General features: G+C 41.6%; 1 protein-coding gene across 5 annotated transcripts in view; it reads left to right on the top strand.

Moving 5' to 3' along the window:
• Window positions 1–18,416, top strand: part of KLF3 (KLF transcription factor 3) — a 35,515-nt gene extending 17,099 nt beyond the window's left edge. For all 5 annotated transcript variants that reach the window (XM_065598156.1, XM_005286339.5, XM_005286341.5 and 2 more), the window contains 4 exons: window positions 6,251–6,746; window positions 7,482–7,632; window positions 11,558–11,718; window positions 13,811–18,416. In XM_065598156.1, the coding sequence (XP_065454228.1) occupies window positions 6,251–6,746; window positions 7,482–7,632; window positions 11,558–11,718; window positions 13,811–13,992 (990 nt within the window). In that variant the 3' untranslated portion in view covers window positions 13,993–18,416. The remainder of the gene's footprint in view (window positions 1–6,250; window positions 6,747–7,481; window positions 7,633–11,557; window positions 11,719–13,810) is intronic.
• Window positions 18,417–26,602: the final 8,186 nt, after the last annotated feature.

Here is a 26,602-nt window from a genome sequence, read left to right as displayed (position 1 = left end):
ACAAAATTAAACTATTAAAAATCATTAGTTATTTTAATAGCAAAACCAGATTAAAATATGTCAGAATGCACCATGTATTGTCTATGCAATATTTGTTCAAAAACACCACTAGCTTATGACATTAACAAGTTTGGGGTGGGGGAAGGAAAGAAATTACAAAGTTTTTAACACCAATGCTTGTTTCAAGGTATGTGGTTTAAAGGATTAGCTACACTTCTCAGATGGTTAAAACACACACCCAAAGTATTTTATCGTCCTATTATTGGCCCATACACTCTGTGGCATTGAATTATCGTGCACATTTTATTAAATGAAGAAAACGTTTAAATGATGGTATATAATAGATCTAGTTACAATGTTATCTCAGTTCCACCTAAAATAAAGTGAATATTTGTTACAAGCATTTGTTAAATGCTTGGGCAAAGACAGTGACAATTTACTTGCCAAAGTTGCTTTTTTTTCTGTGGTGCCTACTTTCTTTTGAAATTGAAGTGAACAACCTTTGTGTCCCAAAGCAGTCTCCAAAACTATTTGGTTTGCAACTTTTTAAGATCAAGTGACCTAGCTACATGATACCTTGAGGTATTTTGTAACTAGTGCATTTGTGAATAAATCTCATCTTGTAAGCATGAATAATAAAAATGCTTTGGGGGAAATTATATAGTATATCAGGTTAAATCCTGGTCACCCTTCTCATGTGACTTCAACCGGACAACTAAGCCTGTCAAGTAATCGAGTTGTTTCACTACAAACTTTTTTATGGAATATAGCAGTTAATATTTAGAGTAGTCCTTCAGAATGTCTCTTTATGGGAGCAACCAATTGTGGGTGGGAATAGGTGTGCATATGCCACACTTGGTCAGCCTTTAATCTTGCCAGATTGTCAAGTGGAGAAGTGTAGTAATACTTCTTTTTTTATTTTTTTTTTAACAAATTACATATTTGAATTGCAATTTGATGAATTACCTGACTACCTTCAAATAGCTGCAGCCAAAAAAGTAAACCTTACAAGTTACCTGCATTTGTTCTTCATAGAGAGAATCTGTGGGTCAAATCGTCTGTCCTGATTAAGGACAGACACTAAGTAAGGAGAGAAAGTTTTGGTTGGTCCAAATAGGTAGAACAGTGATGTGGGCAATATAAGTACCTAGATAAGAAACTGTTTAGGAATATATGCTCAAATACAGTCCTGCACCTTTATAATAATCTTCTGCGGTGATATAGTATCCTGTAATATTTCGGCAATCTACAATTGACTCTAAATTGGGGTTAATTATATATATTCTAAGGTATTTTGCATTACTCTCTTACTTGTAAAATGTTTCTTGCATATTGGCAGGAGATCCTCTATTTTTAGCATTACAAAACAGAAAACATTTGTATATTGTCACTGTAAAGTTAAGGGGTGTGTGTTTGATGGGTATGCAGTATTGTTGTAGCCATGTCGGTCCCAGGATATTAGAGAGACAAGGTGGGTGAGGTGATGTATTTTGTTGGACCAACTTCTGTTGGTGAAAGAGACAGGATTTCAACCATACAGAGCTCTTCTTCAGGTCTACGAAAGGTACTCCCAGCATCACAGCTAAATGCAAGGTAGAACACATTGTTTAGCATAAGTAGTTAGCAGATAGTCTAAGGGACCAATCAAGGTATAGTGGCCTATTACCACCTCTGCAGTCATAGGACAACAGTGGGATTCTTTAACAGCCTTCAGTTCAGTACAGATCTTAATTCCATGCTTAACTTCGAGCATGTGAGTAGTGCCATTGGCTTCAGTGGAAAGCTCACGTGAATAAGTTGTTTGCTGATTTGGAGCCATCTTTAGGTAGATCTTTCACACAAACCATCACTGTTAGCGAAGTTCCTACATAGCAGAATGGGATCTACCAGTAGGAAAAGATCTCTTATGGGAGACCTCTCTTCACTCCCCGAAACTGCAGGCTTCAGGGCCACTGGCTGCTGTGATTGGAGGCTCTGGAAGACCAAGTAGTCACTCCTAGTGGGGAGCAAGATCCCAAACCACTTCTCTTGGTTACTGTTGGGAGTTCTTGTAGTAAGAAGCAACAGAGGGTCCTGTGGCACCTTTAAGACTAACAGAAGTATTGGGAGCATAAGCTTTCGTGGGTAAGAACCTCACTTCTTCAGATTCAAGTAATGGAAAACTCAGAGTATGTATTAATACCTGGGGGAGCAAACAACTGTGCATATCTCTCTATCAGTGTTATAGAGGGCGAACAATTTATGAGTTTGCCCTGCATAAGCTTTATGCAGGGTAAAACGGATTTATTTGGGTTTAGACCCCATTGGGAGTTGGGCATCTGAGTGCTAAAAACAAGCACACTTCTGTGAGCTGTTTTCAGGTAAACTTGCAGCTTTGGGACAAATGATTCAGACCCTGGGTCTGTGTTGGAGCCAGATGGGAGTGTCTGGCTCAGCAAGACAAGGTGCTGGAGTCCTGGGCTGGCAGGGAAAACAGGAACAGGGGTAGTCTTGGCACATCGGGTGGCAGCTCCCAAAGGGGTTTCTGTGATCCAACCCATCACAGTGGCTTACTTGCATCTGAAGAAGTGAGGTTCTTATCCACGAAAGCTTATGCTCCCAATACTTCTGTTAGTCTTAAAGGTGCCACAGGACCCTCTGTTGCTTTTTACAGATTCAGACTAACACGGCTACCCCTCTGATACTTGTAGTAAGAGATTCTTCTTTACTGCTCCCCCCACGTGATGGCCAGCTTTTCCAGGCAAGCTTGGAGAAGTAGGGGGCAGTTACAGTCTTTTTGAAAAGTATCAATTCTTATCAATCTGACAATGGTAATTGTTGCATTCCAGAGGGATTAAAATTAATTCATAATGAAGTTTCACTCTTCTAGAAGACAAATGAAGCTTCACTAAAAGAGGTGTGAGATTCAGCTGAAAGTGACTTTCCCTTCACTTGAAGTGCAGCGTCACTAGAGCACTATATGAGTTGCAGTATAAGTAGGTTGTATTGTATATATTATTTGTGTCTGTTTGATTGACAGAATACTCTTACTTTACATTGATCTATAATGTTATAGCCTGCACTTTTGTTTCAGTTTTTTATGTACCAATATAATGTAGAAAATGGTTGACTATGTTTTGGATGATTTTTATATGTATAATCTGAAGTGAGAAATTTGTTACATTTTTTTTCTGTTTTTTTTATACCTCTGTTGACTTTTAAGGTTTTCTCTACCTAGCATTTCTTCTTTTGCTTTTTAAGATTACAGAATTTTTTCCTACTTAGTTTTGTAAAGAAAAACTTTGTCTCCTACTTTTTTCCTATCGCTAACATTATCTGCAGTTCAAATAGGAACATGGCAAGCAAAATCTCAGAGTGAAGGAAAGCTTAGAAAAATGAAACAACCTCTCCAGTCTGGCACAAAAGAATAGCTGAGTTAAGTCAAATCTGTGCCAGTTTAGTTACAACAATGAAAACCTTTCATTCAAAGCAATTGAAGATGTCGGGAGCAGGTTTGAATCCCCCAAAAATCAACTGTTTTAAAAATATAATTGTCAGCATCCTAATTTTTGAAGTCTTTGTTACTTTGAATTTAATCTCTAACTTTTCTAAACTAATACTAAGAAGTTCCCCAAACAGCTCAGAAACATTACAGTATTTTTCTGCTCTACTGTTTTAATAGATTGGCATTTTTCCAATGTGAGTTTCATTTGACTTGGAGTCTTGAAAGAAAGAAAAATGTTTTAATGAACTAGGTTATAGCCCAAAGGTGTTTCATTCTTCTGCAGATTCCTACTTTCCTGAAAAAATTCTCTGCTCTAAACTAAGATTTTAATTGGATAGTCTTTCTTCATTTTGCTTTTCCATTACTCTGTTACAGTCCTCCTAGGCCTTCTCAATACAGCATGGTTTTAAAAACAGAAAGATTGGTTACGCCCCGGTCTGCTGAAACTTTCGCAGACTGTGACACAGCGGGCCTACTCTTGTGCATGAAGGCAGTCAGATACGCAAATGTCTGTAGGTTCAGGACCTTATATTGTCTGAATACAAGATTACTTTACTTGGATGAAAAATGTTCTAGGAATTCTATTATTGTTCACTGATTCTGGAACGCAGTTCAAAAAATTAATGTACACATAGTGATGTTGTGATAATTCTTCCAGGGTTCCACTGTTGCCTAGCTGTACCACTAAATGTTCCTACATAATGAAGTCAAGTGGACTTTGTACTGTAGGCCAATAACATAAGTTTTAACACAAGCACTTAATACAGCTTATATATTAAGTGTTTGAATTTCTACCTACATCCATGCCTTAATCAGATTCAGTAGATGCTAAATAGTGTTAAATATTAAACTCCATCAGTAGTCTGTGGCCTTGATCACTCAGAATTCTAATAAATATAATTATTTCCTTATCCAAGAGTGCTTGTGAGTTCTGTGTATATCTTGCTCTGAGACGCGCACGTGCTAAAATAGTTAAAAGATCTAAAACATGAATTCCTGTGAACTTTATTATCAAGAACAAATACTGATATGATAGCTAAATTATTAATTTACTATAGGTATAAGCATAAATTCTATTTATATGAAAAATAATCCCTTAAGATCAACTGAATATAACTGCTACAAAGATTCTTACGTTTAATCCATTATATAATTTTAAGTAAATTCTAGAAATGAAAAATGTTATTACCAACCACATAGGTGGCCGTTCTCTTTTAATTTCCCTATGTGTGTGTAACTTTTTATTTTTAATTAATGCTAGTTATGTGTACGCATGGAGTACAGAATAAATTACTCCGCTTTGTTGCTGTAGGAATTCTACAGAAGAACTTCCCATTTTCTAAAGTGTCATAGAATTGTTTCTTGCAATAATCAAAACAAAGGCAATAACTCCAAAATACTTTACAACAACATTTTTGGCTAAGCTTCAAATGAATAGCAGTTAAAATACACCTGGGAGGAGGAGGGGAATACAGATGTAAGAGCAATGCAAGCTCTAGCTAGAATTTTTAGTCCTAACAAAATGCATTTAAAAATATCATGGGAGTGATTGTATACTAGAATCCATTAGCTTTATGCTCATAAATTATCTCTATCCTTAAACATTTTTTAAAATTTTCCCCACATCCCCTTTCCGGTCCAATGTTCTTCCAAAAATCTAAACTGTATTTTATTACTGTCACGAAACAGCATAGCTACAGAGCAAGGATTGACTTGTCCAAGAACCACTAGTGGAAATTCAGTTAATAAAACTGCTGGTATCAAAAATTAGTAGAATGGATAGTCTACATTTTGTGTTGTTCATATTTTGGCACATCTCATCAGTTCATATAACTAGTTATCTTCATTAAAAATTACATGGTTTTACACATTTTTAATACGAGAAACTGTTCAGTAGAGTATCTCAGAGGTGGTACAAATTATGCAATGCTATGGTGATTCTCAGTATTTTACTGGAAAATGTTATTGCTTAGGTATGAAAGGGTCAGTTATGGGCCTAATCTTGAAAGAGAATCATCAACTCGCTCCCCTTGACTTACAGGAAATACTCACTCAGCACGTCAGATAATCAGACCCTTTGCCCCTCTTCTGGATAGCTGTTTTCCAAGTTTAAAACAGCAAGTTAGCTGCATTCTCCCCAACCCCTCTCCGAGAAAAAACACTGAAAAAATGGTTTAGAATGTACTCATTTCCCTCTTTGCTTTTTCACATTTACTGTCTCTGATACTGTTTGTGGAGCTCAGTTGCATACATTTTGGTTTGGGGGGCTTTGTGTGTAGAATTGATTTCTGTTTTAGTGAAGACTGAGGCGCAGTGTTTTCCAGTTATTAGAACAATCACGGGGGACTTAGGATGCCTGAGGTTCTATTTCCAGCTTCACCACTGTCTTGCTTAGTCTCCATAGTGCCTGAGTTTATCCATCTCTAAATGGGGATAGTACGTAATGTACCTACCATGCAGGATGGATATGAAACTTAATAAATATTTGTAAAGCACTTTGAATAAATTTTGAGTTGTCTGGTTTTATTCCCTGTTTCATCATGTATTGTGTACTGCTTCCCAAATGATTAGTGAATCAGAAATTGAATCATTTCCCTTGTGAGAAATCTCTCAGAGAAAGAAGTACATGAAAATGCTTTGTCTTCATCTTTTTTATTTTCCTTCACTTGATCAGCCATTTGTAACTTAGTGCTAGATTTTTATTTTTTTCCCTATGTTATGGCTTCTGTATCAATTCTCATCCTTTTTTTTTTTCCCCTCTCACAGTCATACCAGTCCAATTACATGGACCAAATGAAGCCAAACAAATACAGTGTCATTTATCCTACCCCAAATATGTTGCACAATAAATTCTATCAAACCCCAGAAGGACTATCTAATGGAATCCAAATGGAGCCAGTTGACCTTACAGTGAATAAACGAAGCTCACCACATTCAGCTGGAAGTTCTCCTTCTCCTCTGAAATTTCAGACTGTACATAGAAGAGCCTCACCTGGATTAACTTTGTCCTCACCCAGCCCACCTATGAAAAAATTCACCCCACCACCTCCCCCAGGAGTTCAACCTTTTTCCATGCCATTAACAATCCCTCCAGTAATGGCTGCTCTTTCACGCCCTGGACTTAGGAGCCCTGGGATACTTCCAATTATACAGCCACTTGTTGTCCAACCTGTTCCTTTTATGTATGCTCCACATCTCCAGCAACCTATAATGGTGTCTACTGTTCTTCCAGAAGAGTTGGAAAATCCAAGTAGCATGCAAGGTGGGTGCTGTTGTGCTATGTTTCTCTTTTATGCGGGACCGGTGCTCTTTTATGCAACGCAGTTGCCCTGGGCGCCAACTTCCGGGGGCTTGCTGTACTGCTGTGCCATTCAGTGGTTTGGGGTTGTTTTTGGGGGGAGGGGAGGTGTTCCTCCACTCCATTCAGCTGGCTATAGGGGGAGGAGTTGTTTTGTCTCTTTAGTTTGCTTTGGTGTGGTGTGGTTTGGTTTTTTTGTTTTGCTCAGTTGCTGGGGAGAGAGAGGGGGCATGACATATTTTCTTCCAGCAAAACAATTGGGACCACTACTCCTTTTTTGCTAGTCAGATCTAGAAAAATAACTGTGTATCCATGAGTTTTTTAGGATAAGTCAAAATATTTTGAAGGGAAATGAAAAAGGGAGACAAATATTCTTTTGTTTTCTTCTAAAACACACAATCCCTAGACTTTACTGTGTGAATATTTTCCCCTAGTTTTACTGGATCAAATTCTGCTCTCATTGATACCCATATAAATCTATTGATATCAATAGAAGTAATCTAGATTTGAACTGGTATACACAAGAATAGACTTGCGTTGCATTCTAATTCCTCAGGAGGTAGACTGAAAATTGAAAAGTCTTGTATTCTAATACGAGTCTTGATGCAAGATATCATGTTAGTTTGGGAGGTTTTTTATAGATTTTGTCTTTCCTTTAACTCACATAATTCTTTATATATTTGATTTTTCTCCCTCTAGTGCCTGTAATTGAATCTTATGAGAAGCCCACATTAAAGAAAACAATCAAAGTAGAACCAGGAATTGAATCCCCAAGGCCCGAGTTCTATCCTGAACAAATGTCTCCTCCAATGATGACCTCCTTGTCTCCTCAGCAAATAATGTTGCAAGAGTAAGTAATTAGTCCTAAAGTATCTATCTTCAGTTGAACAATGAAACATACTGCCTTGCTGTACATTGGATTCCATATACGGAAGCTACAAAATATAGGTTCTTTGAGGGGAAAGCTACTGTACTTTGAAACGTGGTGAAAAATCGTAAATAAGGGTTGCAGATTGTAAATGAATTGAGTTTTGTGCTTAGTTTTTTCCTCCTCTACCCTTCAGCCTCAACTTTGTTTTCAGCAGTGTAATGGTTAGTATGCATGCTATGTACATGTGAACTACATAGATCTTCTATATTTGTATAATGTGTTCCTAAAGTAATATGGGGCCCAGTCCTGCAAACCACTACAAATGGAGCTTTTAGTGCAGTCAGTAGTAGTTCTTCCTGTAATAGTCTCACAGAACTGGGCCCATTTTTAAACAGGTATTAAACTCTGGTAACCTGGAAAAATATTACACTGGGGATGGGGTGAATTTTTGTGACCTTTTCTTAGAGAAGCAGCAACACCTCCTGGTGGTAACAGGCCTTTGATATTTGCTAGGGAGAAACCCCTCGGGTTGCAGAAATGCCTTTTTTGTCCCATGTAACTCCATTCAGATCTACCTCAGTTGTAGTGTTAAAAAAATCACCATTTCCTCAGGAAAATTCTGGCAGCCGCCACAGCCACTGAACATTCTAGAGAGCCTGGCCCATGCTTCTGCCAAAGCAGCAGACTCTATACTGGGAATGCCTGGGAATGCCAGAACAGTTATAGCAGTAGTTGGGGGAGAGCTGGGCTGGGCTTCCCCCCAATAATCCCTCCATCCTCGACAGCCTGGCACATGAAGCATCCCCAACAGAAGCATCATATGGGACAGGAGTCCCCCACCTCCCAGGGGAGGGGGGAGAGAGAGCCAAGCAATAAACCTGTGGATCTAGTAGCCTAGGGTGGACCAGAGAGAATGAGCTGGGCTGGACTCCCCTTGATCATCCTCTGGACCAAGCATCGGGCACCAGCAGCCCTTCCTCCACTCTGGCATGTCAGCCTTCTCCTACTGCCATGTAGTGTGTTTAGTCCTGCTGTAGTGCTGAAGGCTCATGGTTCAGATCCTACTATTGATGGATGATAGGGAGGTCATTTGTACAGAATAGTTTTTAACTTTGTCCTTTCAAAAAAACCTAGGATATCATATACAAAATATTGCATTAAACTAACATTCTTTTAGGTGCAAAATCAAGCACTTGAAAGTTAGGAAAGTCAGATTTTGAGTTTCCCATGCAACCTTAATTTGGTCCCCTTCTGAACATGCATTATTATATTTATATAATAACATACTATTTTTCCACAGGACCCTTGCCTTATTCAGTGCATGGGATGTACATATAAGGGGACTGAATGAAGGTGGCACAAGCAACCATAAATCTGGCATTTTTTAACTCTTGAGTGCTTGAATTTGCTATTTGAATATTGTAAGGGGGGGTGTTGTATGTAAAATACATAAAAGCCATTGACGTCTTACAATGAGCATTGGTGGGTTGTACAATCTAGCTATCTTAACCCACGTCAACGTCTTTTGTATGGGAATTAAAGAAATATCAGAGGTCTCCCTTTAAGTCAAAGTTCATGTATTGTTTTCAGACTATTGCCATACACAGACAGGGTTGAAACGTAATATGAAGCCTTAATTTTGATTTCACACAAACAAGAAAACACAAAGTTTGACTCATGCTACCATCATCACGTGGGCTGTGGGTGTGGGGACAAGGCAGTGCTTAAATAAACTGTCATAACATGATTTTTGGAAGACATTCTTAGTTGTTTGAGGAAAAACACCCACATGTGCAAGGCTCAAATAAATTCAGATATGCTTGTGTAAGCAGAGACAAGACCTTGTGGAATTACAGATGATCTTTTATTTCAGCAGTTACTTAATAATGTTGGCCCTTCTTCCGACACCACTGTCTCATTTCTTAAACCAGTGTCCCCTTCTGGAAATCACTTGCAGAATTCTGTGGAAGAGGAATAAGAGAGAGAGTTTGCATGTACTCTAAGGGTACATCTACACTACAGGGGGGAGTCGATTTAAGATACGCAAATTCAGCTACGTGAATAGCGTAGCTGAATTCGACGTATCGCAGCCGACTTACCCCGCTGTGAGGACGGCGTCAAAATCGACTTCTGCGGCTTTCTGTCGACGGCGCTTACTCCCACCTCCGCTGGTGGAGTAAGAGCATCGATTCGGGGATCGATTGTCGCGTCCCGATGGGACGCGATAAATCGATCCCTGAGAGGTCGATTTCTACCCGCCGATTCAGGCGGGTGGTGTAGACCTAGCCTAAGTGTAACTTGCTTTATTTACACACCTATACCAGTCTGGAACAAAGGCCATCACAAACTGCATGCAGGCAACCTCCTCTTTCACCAGTGTCAGCTTGTACACCAATGCCTGCTTCTCAATAAGCTGGTGTCTCAAGAATTGCCTCCAAATCCAGAGAATAAAGCAGAGAATTTACTTTCTTCTTTCTGCCACAACATCTGTCAAAGGACTACTGCATAACAAAACTAACAATAATAGACATTTTTTCTAAGACTAAAAACTTGCTTACATTCTAGGAACATGTAGGACTGTGTAACAGCATCATCTGGTGACCCCATCATAATAATTTAAATACATTTAATATGATGTTGAACAACAAATCTTTCCATCACTGGGCATGCTTTTTTGAGTTACTCATGGCACCTTAGGCTCACAGAGAAGTCACCAAGTATATACAGGACTCAGAGCAGTGGTGGGCAACCTGTGGGCCGCATGCGGCTCATCAGGGTAATCCACTGGCGGGCTGCAAGGCAGTTTGTTTACATTGACTGTCCGCAGACACGGCCGCCCGTAGCTCCCAATGGCCGTGGTTCACTGTTCCTGGCCAATGTGAGCTGCGGGAAGTGGCACATTAAGTTTCACTTAAAAGCTAGAAAATATTTAAGAATGTGTAATATGTATTCATTAATCAGTTGGAAAATGTGACCAGTGAAGCTGTGTGATTTAAAAGACCTATCTGTTTAAAAAAATATATTTTGCTCTTTTCCTTCCTCTAACATTGGCATAGAAGGCAGGTTCGTGGCTGTTCCCAGTCTTTTTTATATGCAGCTGATAATATCTTTAGAAAGGTGTGTTTATTCACATATACACACACATATATATATATATATATATGTATGTATGTATAAAAAATTGTACATGCAAAATATATATGTCTTACCTGAATAGTACCTGTGGGGTTAAAGGCGAAAAAATAATGTTTATGAAGGTGGCGTGCCAATTTCAGACATCCTGTGGGTGTGACATGCAGTCTAAACTCTACTTTTAGGAATTGACGTCAGTTGTAAAGGGAGGCCGCACCCTTCTGCCAGCACCAAACAGGAAATTCTTAATTACTCTCTAAAGGAGTGGCTGGAACAATAAAGACTCTGAGTTCTGCTTTAAGACTAAAGATATGATGTCTTTAATAATATGGAAAAGCTGTTTTAAATTAAAAACAAATTAGCTGCCTTCTAAGGAAGAATAAAAAATGTAAATAAAAGCAATGAAAGTTAACTGGAAACTCAGTGAGAGAGTTTGGAAATCCTGTGCGTACTTGCCTGAGAAACAAGAGTCTGACTTTCATTCCTTTATAAATAAAAATAAATTAAAATCCAAGCATGCTGAGAAGAATATCTTTGGTTTTGCTCATGCCACAAAGTGAATAAACTCAAAAGAGGAAAGAATCAAAATATTACTGCTAAAATCTACAAAATTTGCTAAGTCTTCTTAAATTCTTTTACATGCACGTAATGTAGTTCACATTGCCAAGAGACAGAGTGGAGTGAATAAAGGGGCTCTATTGTGGATCATTGCAATGAGGTTTACTTTGTCAAATACTTTTCATCAGTCATAACCTATAACTTCACTTCATAGGAATCACCCTTCAGTTATAGTTCAGCCGGGAAAGAGACCTTTACCTGTGGAATCTCCAGACACACAAAGGAAACGCAGAATACACAGGTGTGATTACGAAGGTTGCAACAAGGTCTATACTAAAAGCTCCCACCTAAAAGCACACAGAAGAACGCATACAGGTATGAGTCTTAGTACACTTTCCTTTCATCCATATTGGTCTGGATCAGTCAAGGCCAGACTTCTAGTTTGTGCAGAAGACCAGCTCTAGATATATAACAGGTGCTTCAGGCTTTTTCAAACAAAAGGAAATATATGGGCTAGCATAAATTTATCCGAATTGTTCTGTTTAAAGTAAAGACCACCAAGACAACATTCTAAAGAAAGAACGGGTAAAGCAATCTAAATGTATCTCCTTCTGCCAACTCACTGAGTCCTAGTCACATGACCTAGGAAGTCCCATCATGTAGTGATAAAATCTTCCCTTTAGTCCGGGTTGGCTACAGAAACCCAAGATTAAAATTCAGTGGTAATGGTAGGTTACATGTCAGGTATAAATGGTGAAGTCATGCAGGTTAGACAGGTTTGACATTCATTTGGGTTTGCAAAATGAGTGACAGGGAATGGATCACTTGATGATTACCTGTTCATTCCCTCTGGGGCACCTGGCATTGACCACTGTTGGAAGACAGGATACTAGGCTAGATGAACCTTTGGTCTGACCCAGTATGGCCGTTCTTATATTCTTATGTTAAAATGTGTGTAACATAGGGTATGTCTACAATTGGAGCTAGGGGTGTGAAAGCTCAAGGAGAAATACTCACACTAGGTCTGATTGAACTAGCACACTGCAAACAGAGTGCAGCCACAACGACATGAGCAGTGGGATGGGCTAGCCACCCATGCCCGTGGTCTCAGATGGGTACATACTCTAGGCATCCCATCCTACCCGCTGTGCTGCTCTGGCAACAATCTATTTTTAGCACTCTAGGTAAGTCGGAACTAGGGTATGTTTCCTTGAGCTGGGAATAACACCCCTCACTCCAAGCATAGATATGCCCTTACAGCCCATGGAGTAGAAGGGGGATGGAGCAGGAAAAGCAGCTAACAGGAAGTTGTAAGTCAAAGCAGGCTCCTCCTAGGATCTCTTATATGCTCGTGTTAGTTGCTTTTTTCTCCACTAGATCCACTTCTGCCCACATGGCATGTAAGGTACTCATTTGCATACTCACCGAATGCAAATCAATGCAAGTTGCACTACCTCACAACCTGCATCACTGCTACATTTGGCTTTGAGACTTCCATAGGAGTAGCACTCATTTACACAGGCCTCAACTGGGCGCCAAATGTAAAGCATCTTAAGATTTGGGCATTGCATCCAGCCACTCTTAGACTGGTCAGATTCCTTCTGAATGCTCTTTTCTAAGACCTCCTTTCAAATAAAGATGTCCCCATACCTATTCTTAATCACCATGTTCCAGGTATGCCCGGACACGTTTGGACATACACTGGAAGTTTGTGACAATAAGACACGTTCAGAGAAGATACAGGGCCTGATTCCCATTTACACTATGGCCGTTTACACCCCAGCAACATACTGGAGCTTAGTGTAACTGAGAATCAGGCTCATAGAAAGGAAATTAGTTAAGCAGATCCACCTTTAAATGTACCTTTTATGACAACATCATTATTTACATTACAGTAACTTGTAGAGACTGCGACCAGATTGAGACCCTGTGGTGTTAGATGCTGTACAAACGTGTAGTAAGAGACAATCATCACCCCAAAGAACTTACAACATAAGGACTCAATCCTGCAATGCTTAAACTCAAGCTTTGCTTTAAGCACATGAATAGTATCATAAGCTTGTGCTTAACTTTATTGAAATCTAAGTCTTTGCAGGATCAGAGACTGAAGATTAAGACCAGACACAACAAGTGCACATGTAACAAACCAATGGCAAGGATAAGAAAGGGAGGGATGGGTTGACAGAGTAATACAAACAAAATATAACACAAAAACCTTCTTGACCTAGTCACTTCATGCACATTTAAAAATGCATAAGCAAACCAAGAACTTCACAAACTATGCTAGCTAGGTAGATCAGTTTGGATGAGTGGAAAAGAATTAGTTGGAGTCTGAATGGGAGAGAGAGGATGAATCATATGGTATAAAGCAGTTCACATATTTGTGTGTTAACATTCAGAAACACCCTGGAGAAGCCCCATCCTTTTTTCCCACTTTAAATCCCTCGTTCTCTGTTCCCTTTCCCAGGTGAAAAGCCATACAAGTGCACCTGGGAGGGATGCACGTGGAAGTTTGCTCGTTCTGATGAACTAACACGACATTTCCGTAAACATACCGGAATCAAACCCTTCCAGTGCCCGGACTGTGACCGTAGTTTCTCACGCTCGGACCATCTTGCTCTCCACAGGAAACGCCATATGCTAGTCTGAATGTCTCTTGTCCCTCAGCTGCCCATCACACTTTCTTTTTGTATGTGCATTTTAATTTGGATTCAGCTGGTCTGAATCTCTGCGCTTACACAATTAAAAGCTTCCATATGGTCAGTAATAGATGTTATCTAACCTTGCTATGTCCTTGCCACGGGTCAGACCTAAAGAATGTGAACATTTTTTTTTCTAGGGATGCTAAGCAAACCCTTCCTGCAGACAGTATGTGTAATGTATTCCTTTGTGAATAAGGGAATTTGTAAACTAGCAACTTTGTTGGTTTTGCCATATAATCAGCCAGCATAAATTGATCAACGAGTAAATGTTATTGAATATCCAGTCCTTGCCAGAGACTTTATTTACGAGCCCTGCAAAGGATACACTCTCCTTTTATGCTCAACAGTGCAATGAATGGACTTTCCAACATTGCTGGTTACAGCAGCAAGTTTAAAGCAACACTTTTAGAAAGACACCTTCTCACTGTAGAAATCCCCTCTGCCAAGACAGTGAATGACACTGTAATAACTAACTAAGCAAAGTACTCTCTTTACATCATGAAAGATTAAATGATAGCTGATTTGGACTAAATGAATAATAATATTTGAAGAATCATCAGCAGAAATTGGTGTATACACATGATTGTGCCTCTAAACCAACATCACCTATCTTTTGTATTATACTGTAGTACATGAGCTTATGTTTATTGCATGATGCCTCGGTAGATTCCTTAAGTGTGTGATTCCTGTGTGACACTATCTCTGTTTTGTGTGCAGCCGTATAGGTGGAACACACGGTACTCCTATGCCATGACATGAAATTATTTTCACAGAGACCTACCATACCTCATTTCAGGGGTAAAGATGTATCCCTTGATAATCACTCCCCTGTGTTTCCTGTTCTTTAAAAACTTCATCATACCTCAAAAGCAGCAATTGTCATATCAAAATGCTCAAAACTGTACCATTGGTGGAAGCAAGTGCCAATTTGATACACTACAGTATTTAAATTTTAGTTCACAAGATTTTTTTGATGGCAAAAGGCTAAATGGCATCCAATAGGAAGCACTTCCTGTGAGAAATTGAGTTGTGTAAATGTCTCAAATGAAGAGAGTAGGCTTGATAAGCCATTTAATGACTCTGTGATTTGATTTGTGGCTCTGTTGATTTCTTGATGCTAGGTGGACCAAGAGATCCCATGGATGTGCTTGTTGTATTAACAAATTGAGTCAGAAAGGTTCAACTCCCAGTTTCAGTTAACAAAATAAAATAAATACCCAAGTAAAACAACCTAAAGTTTGGTGCTAAATCTGTTCCAGAACTTTGGAGGTGTTAACTGCATTAAAAGGGAGGTTCCTGCATTTATTAGTTGGCTGCTTTTGTGACACCACAAGGAAACAAGATGTATTTGTCTAGACTGTTATGTCCCACAATGTTTTTTGTTCAGTTCATTATGCAATCAGGTATAGTTCCTGCAATATGAAAATGTCATAGTCAAATTTTCACCTCATGGAAAAACCCACTGGAAAGGAAAATATCTGCATGCTGCCCTCTATGGGAAGGAATTTGAGAGCCTGTGACGCAGGAAGTGTTCATGACCTTAAACACTGGACACCTGGAAAATCCTGCATATCCAAGAGTTGCTGTGCCAGTTTACTCTCTTGGCAGTGTGGTTACATCTACCTGACATCCACAGCTGCTCCCCTCTGTTAGCAAAACTGGCAGGAAGGGGAGCGTCTCTAGTAGTATAAATATAGGCCAATGTATAGACATTTGGGAGGGTAAAGAATAAATTTATACCTTACAGCTGTCTGAACTTTAATGCCAAGTGTCAGAGTAATTGGGGATATTTTCACTTATTGTACAGAAAAGTGCAAAGGGTGCTTCTGACATAAAATATGAAGTATTTTCCCTGCTCTAAAATTAACATTCATATACTAACGTATGGAACTGGGTATCCATTTATCTAAGGCAGCGGTTCTCAATCAGGGGCCTGGGGCCCCCTGGGGGTCCATCTGCAGATTTCAGGGGTTCCCCCAAGCAGGGCATTAGACTCGCTGGGGCCCAGGTCAGAAAGCTGAAGCCCCACTGCATGGGGCTGAAGCCCGACACCTTAATCCCCACCACCCGGGGCTGAAGCCAAAGCCAGCTTCACGGGGGTCCCAGGCAATTGCCTTGCTTGCTACCCCCTAACGCAGGCCCTGGCTTTTATATGCAGAAAACCAGGTGCGCCACAGGTGGGCTGTGGAGTTTTTATAGCGTGTTGGTGGGGCCTCAGAAAGAAGTTGAGAGCCCCATAGCGTGTTGGTGGGGCCTCAGAAAGAAGTTGAGAGCCCCTGGTCTAAAGAATTTCTTACCCTTTTGCAATACTGTGGTGTTACACAGTCAAAACATACAGTGAGGAATGAGAATTTTCATACCATGTCTCCCAGCACTTGGAAGTTTTGTGTAAGGGATCTGAGCCACATTCTGCTCTCCTACACCACTGTATGTCTGGAGTAACTTCCCTGGAATCAGTTGAAACTATGCCAGATTTATAGTTGTGTAACTGGATAGAAATGTAATTACCAGGTAAATTTTCTCAGCCTTCTGTTGATAGATACATGGCTCTGTCACTAACATGAAAAAACTTCCTGGAAAGAGAACTAGCATAGACTAGCACCAATTTTTTTTTTTAAATTCCAGTAACATCACAGAATCAAAATTGATATCAAAATTAAGCTCTAGTTATTTACAGCTAGCTATTCCATACATGAAGAACTCATTGACTTTAATAGGGGCTCCACACAATGAGCTGCACAGGATCAATTCCTGAATTTGAACTTTGAAATATATCACAGGAGGATAGATGTTTGGCATGCTGTGGATGAAAACAATTATAACCTGGAAACAAGCAGATAGGATCCTATAAAGAAAAGCAGGTGTCAGACGTTCTAATTCCATTTCTATTTTTAACTAATGTATCGCATCAAATTTGGTATTTTTGTGACATTAAATTTCCCATGCTGCTAATTTTTTTTTTTTTTTTGGTCTTTCATAAAACAGTTTTGTTAAGTGTTTGCATCTTTTGCTCACTATAATCTGGGGCTACATGCTCTTCTGGCATAACTCCACTGAAGTTACTCCAGCAGAGCATTAAATCCCTGAGATGTAGGCTATTAAATCAGCTGTTAACCTGTTTGCCTCTGTTTAAAGATATTTATAATGAGTTGTAGGGAGAAATACTGTTAAGATGCAATATAATTATAAAATGCCCTTGGCCATATGCTTTATGACATAGGACACTGACAGCAGGTTTAAATTTAAACATTAAATAGAATCTTAATTATTTGTAACCAAATAAGATAGTTTCATGTAAATGCTTTGTAATAGGATTTTTCACTTTATATATGTGGTGTCATATCTTCTGGGAAGTCAGAAAAGCAATTACAAAATAAATTTTATCTTTTTAGTTTAAAATGTGAATCTGCATTTTAAATGGGGCATTAACTCTAACTTTGGTTTGGGGAGTGCATCAAAAAAAAATATTAACTAAGGAAATACTAAACAAGCATCAGCTCCAATCTAAAGAGCTCACTCCTCCTCTTGTCTGGGTCTAAAGACACGCACACAACTCTGCTGCGGGATTTGCTTTGTGTATTTAAAAGAAAAACCTGTGCACTAGCAATATTGCACTGTATAGTATAGTATGTAACTTGGAATACCATTATACTAATATTGTACCTGTATGTACCATTCGACATTATAATGGATTACATATTTCCGAGACAATCCTTCGGAGTTAAACAGGTATGACAGGTAATGTGGTTTTATTTAAATATACACTGTAGTTCTGTAGTGATCTGTCTAATGCCACAAACTTGTCTGAATATGTTGTCTGTGTTTTGTCTCTGTCAAGGTTAGCAAACTGTAAATGAATGCAAATCCTTTCTTAAAACAAAAAACATTTTACATGTATTAAGAGGGTTACAAAAATTTTCATTGTTTTACAGATATTAGCACTTTTCTGCTATTTATGTACCTTAAATGTTAGAGGGTCAAAATAATCTTTCTGCTTAGCATTTCTTAAAACATTACCTGCAAATATAGCAGGGATATTACATTTACTTTAATACTTGTATAAACTATACAGAAATTTTTTAATAAAATGTAATATATTTTATAAGCTAATAAGACTAAGTGGGTAATTAAAGGTTTCTAGCATGCATTACTATAACTTGCAAATACTGAAACATTTTGGTAATCTTTCTTACTAAAGATGTGAATGTTTAATGTACTTTCACTGTTTCTACTTTGGTAGTCCAATGGGAATTCAGTAATGACATTTTGTCATGTCAAACTGTGAACATAAATTTGTACTGTACAGTCCTCATACTATATACAGTATACAATATGTATTATACTTGTTAATAAAACTATCAGAATATTAAATGTGATCATGAAGTTATATACCATACAACAGAATATACTTACATATGAACCAGGATGTGCAGAAAAGAAGCTTTAGAAATATGTAAAATTAGCACTTGTTAAAAATGCAAAACAAAAACAAAAAAAATCCAGAAACACAAGTTCCCATTTCTGAATCCTAAAAAACCCTTCAGAAGTCAGATTGCTGGAATATCTAAAGCACCACACATATTTTCATGCATTTTCTATATCCATTAAAGAGTATGCTGATCTATTAATCATATAGATTATGGTTAGATTCACTATAGTCCATGCACCACATATCTCATGGATACGTCTGAATGAAGAGGGTAAAGCAAAACTAAAAACTTAGTGCAAACAGGTCACAGTGATTTTGATTCCATCCCCTCTTTATTATTTGTTATTCCCTAGCAACCAAACTTTTTTATACTAATGTTTTTCACAAAGTGAATTTCAGGTTCACAGTCCAGATTAGTTTAATGAATGAATAAATAATGTTTGAGGCAGATGTTTATTATAAGGTATAGGCCTTCCAATCACAGAACAGAAACAAGACTATATGACGTTGGTACATATGAATTCCAAACATTGAATCACTGACTCAATAATTGCTCTGAACTGTTTGTGAGAAATCCAAGCTCAATTAAATTGGTAAAAACAATTAACAAATTCTAGTTTCACAACCGAGTTTTGATGAAAGATTTTGCACAGCTCATAAAGCAGATATCCCTTTCTCATATGGCATAGTTATAATATTCAAGCCAATTCCGTCTTTATAGTCACCCCTGGGGTTTTTTTGTGGCCCCAATGTCAAATGGCAAAAGCAAGCAGCTTTTCTTCCCTTAGTTCCTTTCCCATTCTAATCCTGCTCTCATTTCATGGTCTGTCCTATATATTTGTTTTTCTCCCCAAAAATCTTGCTGTTGACTCAACTGATGGGAATGTGTGCTCTGGAAGCGTAGGATCTATACCCATTTCTGTGAAGTTCTGAGTGGCTACGGTTTGCAACATAATGACAAATGGAGCAGCAGAGGTGGCAACAGATTTCTTACAATACTGTATATTTTATTTGTATTATAGTAGCACCTAGAAGCCCCAGGCTCATTGTGCTAGATATTGTATAAACACATAACAAAAATATAGTCCCTGTCCGAAGGAGCCTACAATCAGCAGATCTATATGCAGGAGTATAATAAAGCAATTAGTAATTGCATTGAAAGGTAAATTGAATATGTTTAACAGAAGTATTGGGAGCATAAGCTTTCGTGGGTAAGAACCTCACTTCTTCAGATGCAAGTAATGGAAATCTCTAGAGGCAGGTATATATCAGTGTGGAGATAACGAGGTTAGTTCAATCAGGGAGGGTGAGGTGCTCTGCTAGCAGTTGAGGTGTGAACACCAAGGGAGGAGAAACTGTTTCTGTAGTTGGATAGCCATTCACAGTCTTTGTTTAATCCTGATCTGATGGTGTCAAATTTGCAAATGAACTGGAGCTCAGCAGTTTCTCTTTGGAGTCTGGTCCTGAAGTTTTTTTGCTGTAAGATGGCAACCTTTACATCTGCTATTGTGTGGCCAGGGAGGTTGAAGTGTTCTCCTACAGGTTTTTGTATATTGCCATTCCTGATGTCTGACTTGTGTCCATTTATCCTCTTGCGTAGTGACTGTCCAGTTTGGCCAATGTACATAGCAGAGGGGCATTGCTGGCATATGATGGCATATATAACATTAGTGGACGTGCAGGTGAATGAGCCGGTGATGTTGTAGCTGATCTGGTTAGGTCCAGTGATGGTGTTGCTGGTGTAGATATGTGGGCAGAGTTGGCATCGAGGTTTGTTGCATGGGTTGGTTCCTGAGTTAGAGTTGTTATGGTGCGGTGCGTGGTTGCTGGTGAGAATATGCTTAAGGTTGGCAGGTTGTCTGTGGGCGAGGACTGGCCTGCCTCCCAAGGTCTGTGAAAGTGAGGGATCATTGTCCAGGATGGGTTGTAGATCACTGATCTACAACCCATCCTGGACAATGATCCCTCACTTTCACAGACCTTGGGAGGCAGGCCAGTCCTCGCCCACAGACAACCTGCCAACCTTAAGCATATTCTCACCAGCAACCACGCACCGCACCATAACAACTCTAACTCAGGAACCAACCCATGCAACAAACCTCGATGCCAACTCTGCCCACATATCTACACCAGCAACACCATCACTGGACCTAACCAGATCAGCTACAACATCACCGGCTCATTCACCTGCACGTCCACTAATGTTATATATGCCATCATATGCCAGCAATGCCCCTCTGCTATGTACATTGGCCAAACTGGACAGTCACTACGCAAGAGGATAAATGGACACAAGTCAGACATCAGGAATGGCAATATACAAAAACCTGTAGGAGAACACTTCAACCTCCCTGGCCACACAATAGCAGATGTAAAGGTTGCCATCTTACAGCAAAAAAACTTCAGGACCAGACTCCAAAGAGAAACTGCTGAGCTCCAGTTCATTTGCAAATTTGACACCATCAGATCAGGATTAAACAAAGACTGTGAATGGCTATCCAACTACAGAAACAGTTTCTCCTCCCTTGGTGTTCACACCTCAACTGCTAGCAGAGCACCTCACCCTCCCTGATTGAACTAACCTCGTTATCTCCACACTGATATATACCTGCCTCTAGAGATTTCCATTACTTGCATCTGAAGAAGTGAGGTTCTTACCCACGAAAGCTTATGCTCCCAATACTTCTGTTAGTCTCAAAGGTGCCACAGGACCCTCTGTTGCTTTTTACAGATTCAGACTAACACGGCTACCCCTCTGATACTTGAATATGTTTGATATCAGAGTTTAGGGAGGGAAAGGAAGTAAACCCATCCCCTAATATACTTTGCAATACGCTCCCTTCCAAATTCCTTAGCTATCCTCAAAGCAATGATGCTGACCCTAATTAAACCAGCAGCTTTTCTCCAACTGCTACTACTCAGCCATGGAGGGGGGGAAAGCAGCCAATAATGGTATAGATTCTGAAGAAGTCTTTCTGCAAGGGAGTAGCATGGGGGAGCTGAGGAGCAACACAAGTGCTTTGAATTCTGTGGGGCTAGAGGCAGAGTTCCCCCACAGATCAATGGGGTCCATGGTTTTGAAAGCCCACACCTGTTTCCCTTGAAAACCCCCAACCTCTTTTCCTCTGAGGGCAACCTGCAAAGTACAGGCTACTTCACTGAGGCCTGGTCTGTACTACAGAGTTTTGTCAACGCAATGTATGCCGACACACAGCCACCACTTTAATTAAACCGCTGTTGCATATCCACACTATGTTCTTTGTGTTGGCAGAGCTCAGCCACAATAGCAGCTCTTGCAGTGACACAGAGAGCAGCGTGGGTAGCTATCCCACTGTGCAACTGGCCACAGGATGCTTTGGGAAGGGTTTGCAGTGCCTCATGGGGCAGGTACAGCATCACATGATGCAGGTTTCTCAATCCCATCATTCCATGGGCATCCTATTAGATTGCCAGCTGCTTTTCAACTGAAGTGGGGGAGGGGGAAGTGTGTGTGTTGGCGGAGAGTGAGTACATCAGGCATGCCGTCTTTTTAAGTTCACACAGAAGCTGGATGAAACCTAGGGTGACCAGACAGCAAGTGTGAAAAATCGGGACGGGGTGTGGGGTAATAAGAGCTTATATAAGTGAAAGACCCAAAAATCGGGACTGTCCCTATAAAATCGGGACATCTGGTCACCCTAATGCAACCAGTCCTGAGGAAGGGGGAGGGGCACCCCCCCCACACACACACATCGGCCCCTGCCTCCCTCCCTGGCTTTGCATAGCAGAGCATGAGTCTCTTGCCCTCCTCCTCCAGCAGTAGCCTGCCCTGCCTTCCTGCTTCTGCTGTGGGAGAGCAGGATTCCACATTAATGAGTCTGTGATTCCCTCAGAGGTCTCCCAGGGTCTCCTCTCCCCACAGCCCAAGAAGATCCATCCCCTCCCCTGTAGTCCAGGCAGGAATGTGTTTGCTGCTGGAACCGGCATGCTCAGCTGGCAGGAGCTATGTGAGCTCTCCATGCTGAGCAGTTTCCAAACTTTGAGAGGCTTTGAAAGGGGCGGGGGGCACATACCTGTATAGCTGGATGCAGGGCAGCTGAGTTCAAAACAGTGAGCAGAGCAGTCAATGTGGGATACCTCCTGGAGGCCAGTTACGTGACGTAACAAATGCAGTGTCTACACTGACACTTTGTTGCTCTAACTTTGCTGCAAAAAGCTCTATGTGACTCATCAAGGTGTTTTTTATTTTGTCAGCAAAAGAGGAGAGTTTTGTCACCAAAAGTAGTTTTCTAGTGTGTACACCTCTGTTTTGTCAACAAACGCTACCTTTGCCAACAAAACTGTGTAGTGTAGACAAGGCCTGAGTGTCTTAGGCCCTCTCTTGACTCCCCATGGCGTTTTCTGCACTAAGACTCTTTATGTCAGTGGTTCTCAACCCACAGGCCGCATGCGGCCCAATTAGCACACAGATGAAGCCCAGCTGTGTGCTAAAGGCACAAGGGCCCATATGGTGGGGTCTGGGCTACCAGGCTGCTACACCGGCACGGCAGGGTCTGGGGTCCCGGCTGCCCTGCCGCCCATCCCGGCGGGGCCCAGGGGCCAAGCTGCCCTACTACCTGGTGCAGCAGGGTCTGGGGCCACCAGGGTTGCCCTGCCCCGTGCAGTGGGGTCTGGAGCTGCTCTGCCTGTGCAGTGAGGTCTGGGGCTGTCCTGCCCTGCACAGTGGAGTCCGGGGCTGCCCTGCCCTGCCCCACGTGGGGGGGTCCAGGGCTGCTGAGGTGCCCTGCCCCAGACGGCAGAGTCGGGTTGCCGAGCTGCCCTGCCCCAGCAGCAGGGTCCGGGGCAGCCAGAGCTGCTCTGCCTTGCTGCATGGTGGGGTCTGGGGCTGCCCTGCTGCCCAGCTCCGCAGCAGGGTCTGCTCCTGGTCCCACTCTATGGAGAAGGCGCTGGGCATAGGGGTCTGTGGGGAGGTTGGGGCTGGGGGGCACTCTGGTTCTAAACCTGCAGCCCAGGTACCAAATTGTGGGCTGCAAAATACATTGAGAACCACTGCTTTATGTAGACTTACTGTATAATCTGCAGATCTGGATTGTCAATAATTGCTGTGCACAGCAGTCAGCACAGAAGCATATAGACCAGTGGGGGGCAACCTGCGGCCCAACTGCGGCTGATGGGCAGCCAGACAGTTTGTTTACATTTGCACGGCCACCTGCAGTTCCCAGTGGTCGCAGTTCACCATTCCCGGCCAATAGGAGCTGCGGGAAGCGGCAGCCAACATGTCCCTGTGGCCCGCACTGCTTCCCACAGCTCCCATTGGCCGGGAATGGCAAACCGCAGCCACTGGGAGCTGCAGGCGGCAGTGCAAATGTAAACAAACTGGCTGGTGGCACGCCAGCAGATTACCCTGACAGGCTGTGTGCGGCCCGTGGGCCACAGGTTGCCCACCACTGATGTAGACCCTGCAGAAGTTTTCTGCTCAACTCTAAAGCATCAGCATTACAGAAACTGAAGAGACAAAGTCATACAGATTTCAGTGCTACACTATTTACCAAAGCCTTTTAATTCTGAAGAACAGGGCCGGTGCAAGGAAGTTTCATGCCCTAGGCAAAACTTCCACCTTACCCCCCCCCCCCCCCCAAGCCCTGCGGCAGATCCCTGCCTCCCCGCCCTGAGGCACCCTCCCCCCCCGCAGCAGCATCCCACCTCTGCCCTGAGGCGCCCCCCCGTGTAGCAGCTCCCCACCCCAGCTCACCTCTGCTCCACCTCCTCCCTGAGCACGCTGCCCCCGCTCTAATTCTCCTCCCCTCCTAGGCTTGCAGCGCCAACAGCTGATTGGCGCCGCAAGCCTGGGAGGCAGGAGAAGTGGAGCGGCCACTGCGCTGGGAGAGGGAGTCTGAGCCACACGTGTCAGCGCGCTGCTGGCAGCCCAGCCCAGGAACACTATAAAAAAATAATTGGGGGCACCGCTTTTTGGCGCCCCCAAATCTTGGCACCCTAGGCAACCGCCTAGGTTGCGTTAATGGTAGCACTGGCCCTGCTGAAGAATGCAATTGTGCTACACATAAGGGTTATATAAGGCCACAAGGAGGGTGGAATAAGCATTTGACCATTAAATCCAGAGATTCAAGTAATTTTAAGAAGTGGGTGTGGATTTTACTGTAGCCTCAGGTTGCAGTGACCTACATGTTGCTCAGTTATGCATGTCATCTGTCCATTTACTGTTCTTTACAGAAAGAAATACATAGTTACCACAGCAAGAGGCTGCTTCAGAACATCTTTCTTAAAGACAAAGGACTAGGAAATGTTTTCTCCTTGTGGCCTCATTAACCCTGCTTATTATGTTCCAGCTGATGAACACGCAACACAGGATGTTCTGGGCAGCCTGATCCCATAGGGTGGGGCGAGGGGAGTGGTGTAAGATTTGCTGTGTTGTCCCAATCTCACTTTGGGATGCCCCTACACTGGGGGTATCATGAGGTAGCTGGTTAAACTGGCTTTCTGGCAGTTTTGCGTCACTGGAGCAGCGTGAAGAAGCCAGAGCAAGGACCAGAAACTCATACAAAGCCTTTCATGCACGGCACTCTTTCATGCACGAAACAGACTCTTTCGTGTTCTGAATCAATATTAACAGAGACAACTAATGATTGACGTTGTACACAAGTTACTTACTTATTAAAATCCTTTACAAAATACTTTCAACTATCTCCTGGTTGAGAAAACTAAAATACGTGAATGTCAGTCCAGTAACTAGACCTGATTTTAACAAACACAGTGGGGCCTGAATCCTGCACTGACAGCAAGGCCCACTGAGAGTTTAAGTTAGTAAAAATCTAAGTTATTGTAACAAATCTGTGGCAAGCTAGGATTTAGCCATCATCACTGTGCTGTATAACAGGGCCATTCACTGTAACAGAAGAGAGAGAACTAGCTAAAGGAGAATCTCCTTTAGCCATTGAGGGTCCTGTGGCACCTTTGAGACTAACAGAAGTACTGGGAGCATAAGCTTTCGTGGGTAAGAACCTCACTTCTTCAGATGCAAGTAATGGAAATCTCCAGAGGCAGGTATATATCAGTGTGGAGATAACGAGGTTAGTTCAATCAGGGAGGATGAGTTGCTCTGCTAGCAGTTGAGGTGTGAACACCAAGGGAGGAGAAACTGTTTCTGTAGTTGGATAGCCATTCACAGTCTTTGTTTAATCCTGATCTGATGGTGTCAAATTTGCAAATGAATTGGAGCTCAGCAGTTTCTCTTTGGAGTCTGGTCCTGAAGTTTTTTTGCTGTAAGATGGCAACCTTTACATCTGCTATTGTGTGGCCAGGGAGGTTGAAGTGTTCTCCTACAGGTTTTTGTATATTGCCATTCCTGATATCTGACTTGTGTCCATTTATCCTCTTGCGTAGTGACTGTCCAGTTTGGCCAATGTACATAGCAGAGGGGCATTGCTGGCATATGATGGCATATATAACATTGGTGGACGTGCAGGTGCAGAGCTCTCCAACCTGGAGACTCTCATAAATAACCAACCCTCCACACAAACGGACTTTACTAAAATAAGACAGGAGATCTACATTACACACTTCACCTCTCTACAAAGGAAAAAGGACCGTAAGCTGTCTAAAATCCTACCTGCCACATGGGGCCACAACAGGGGTACCCCTAACTCACCCAGCAATATCGTCAATTTATCCAGCTACACACTCAACCCAGCAGAAGAGTCTGTCCTATCTCGGGGACTCTCCTTTTGCCCCAGCACCCCCACGAACATGATACAGTTCTGTGGTGATCTGGAAGCCTACTTTCGCCGCCTCCGACTCAAAGAATACTTTCATGATAACACTGAACAGCGCACTGATACACAGATACCCTCCCACCAACAACACAGGAAGAAGAACTCCACATGGACTCCTCCTGAGGGTCGAAATGACAGTCTGGACCTATACATAGAATGCTTCCGCCGACGTGCACAGGCAGAAATTGTGGAAAAACGACATCGCTTGCCTCATAACCTAAGTCGTGCAGAACGCAATGCCATCCACAGCCTCAGAAACCACCCTGACATTATCACCAAAGAGGCTGATAAAGGAGGTGCTGTTGTCATCATGAACAGGTCTGACTACCAGAAGGAGGCTGCCAGACAACTCTCCAATA

This window comes from Chrysemys picta, chromosome 5, assembly GCF_011386835.1.
Source record: "Chrysemys picta bellii isolate R12L10 chromosome 5, ASM1138683v2, whole genome shotgun sequence".
Taxonomy (NCBI): Eukaryota; Metazoa; Chordata; order Testudines; family Emydidae; genus Chrysemys; species Chrysemys picta.
The sequence above is the reverse complement of the archived record's forward strand: the minus strand, read 5'-3'. Positions and strand labels throughout refer to the sequence as shown.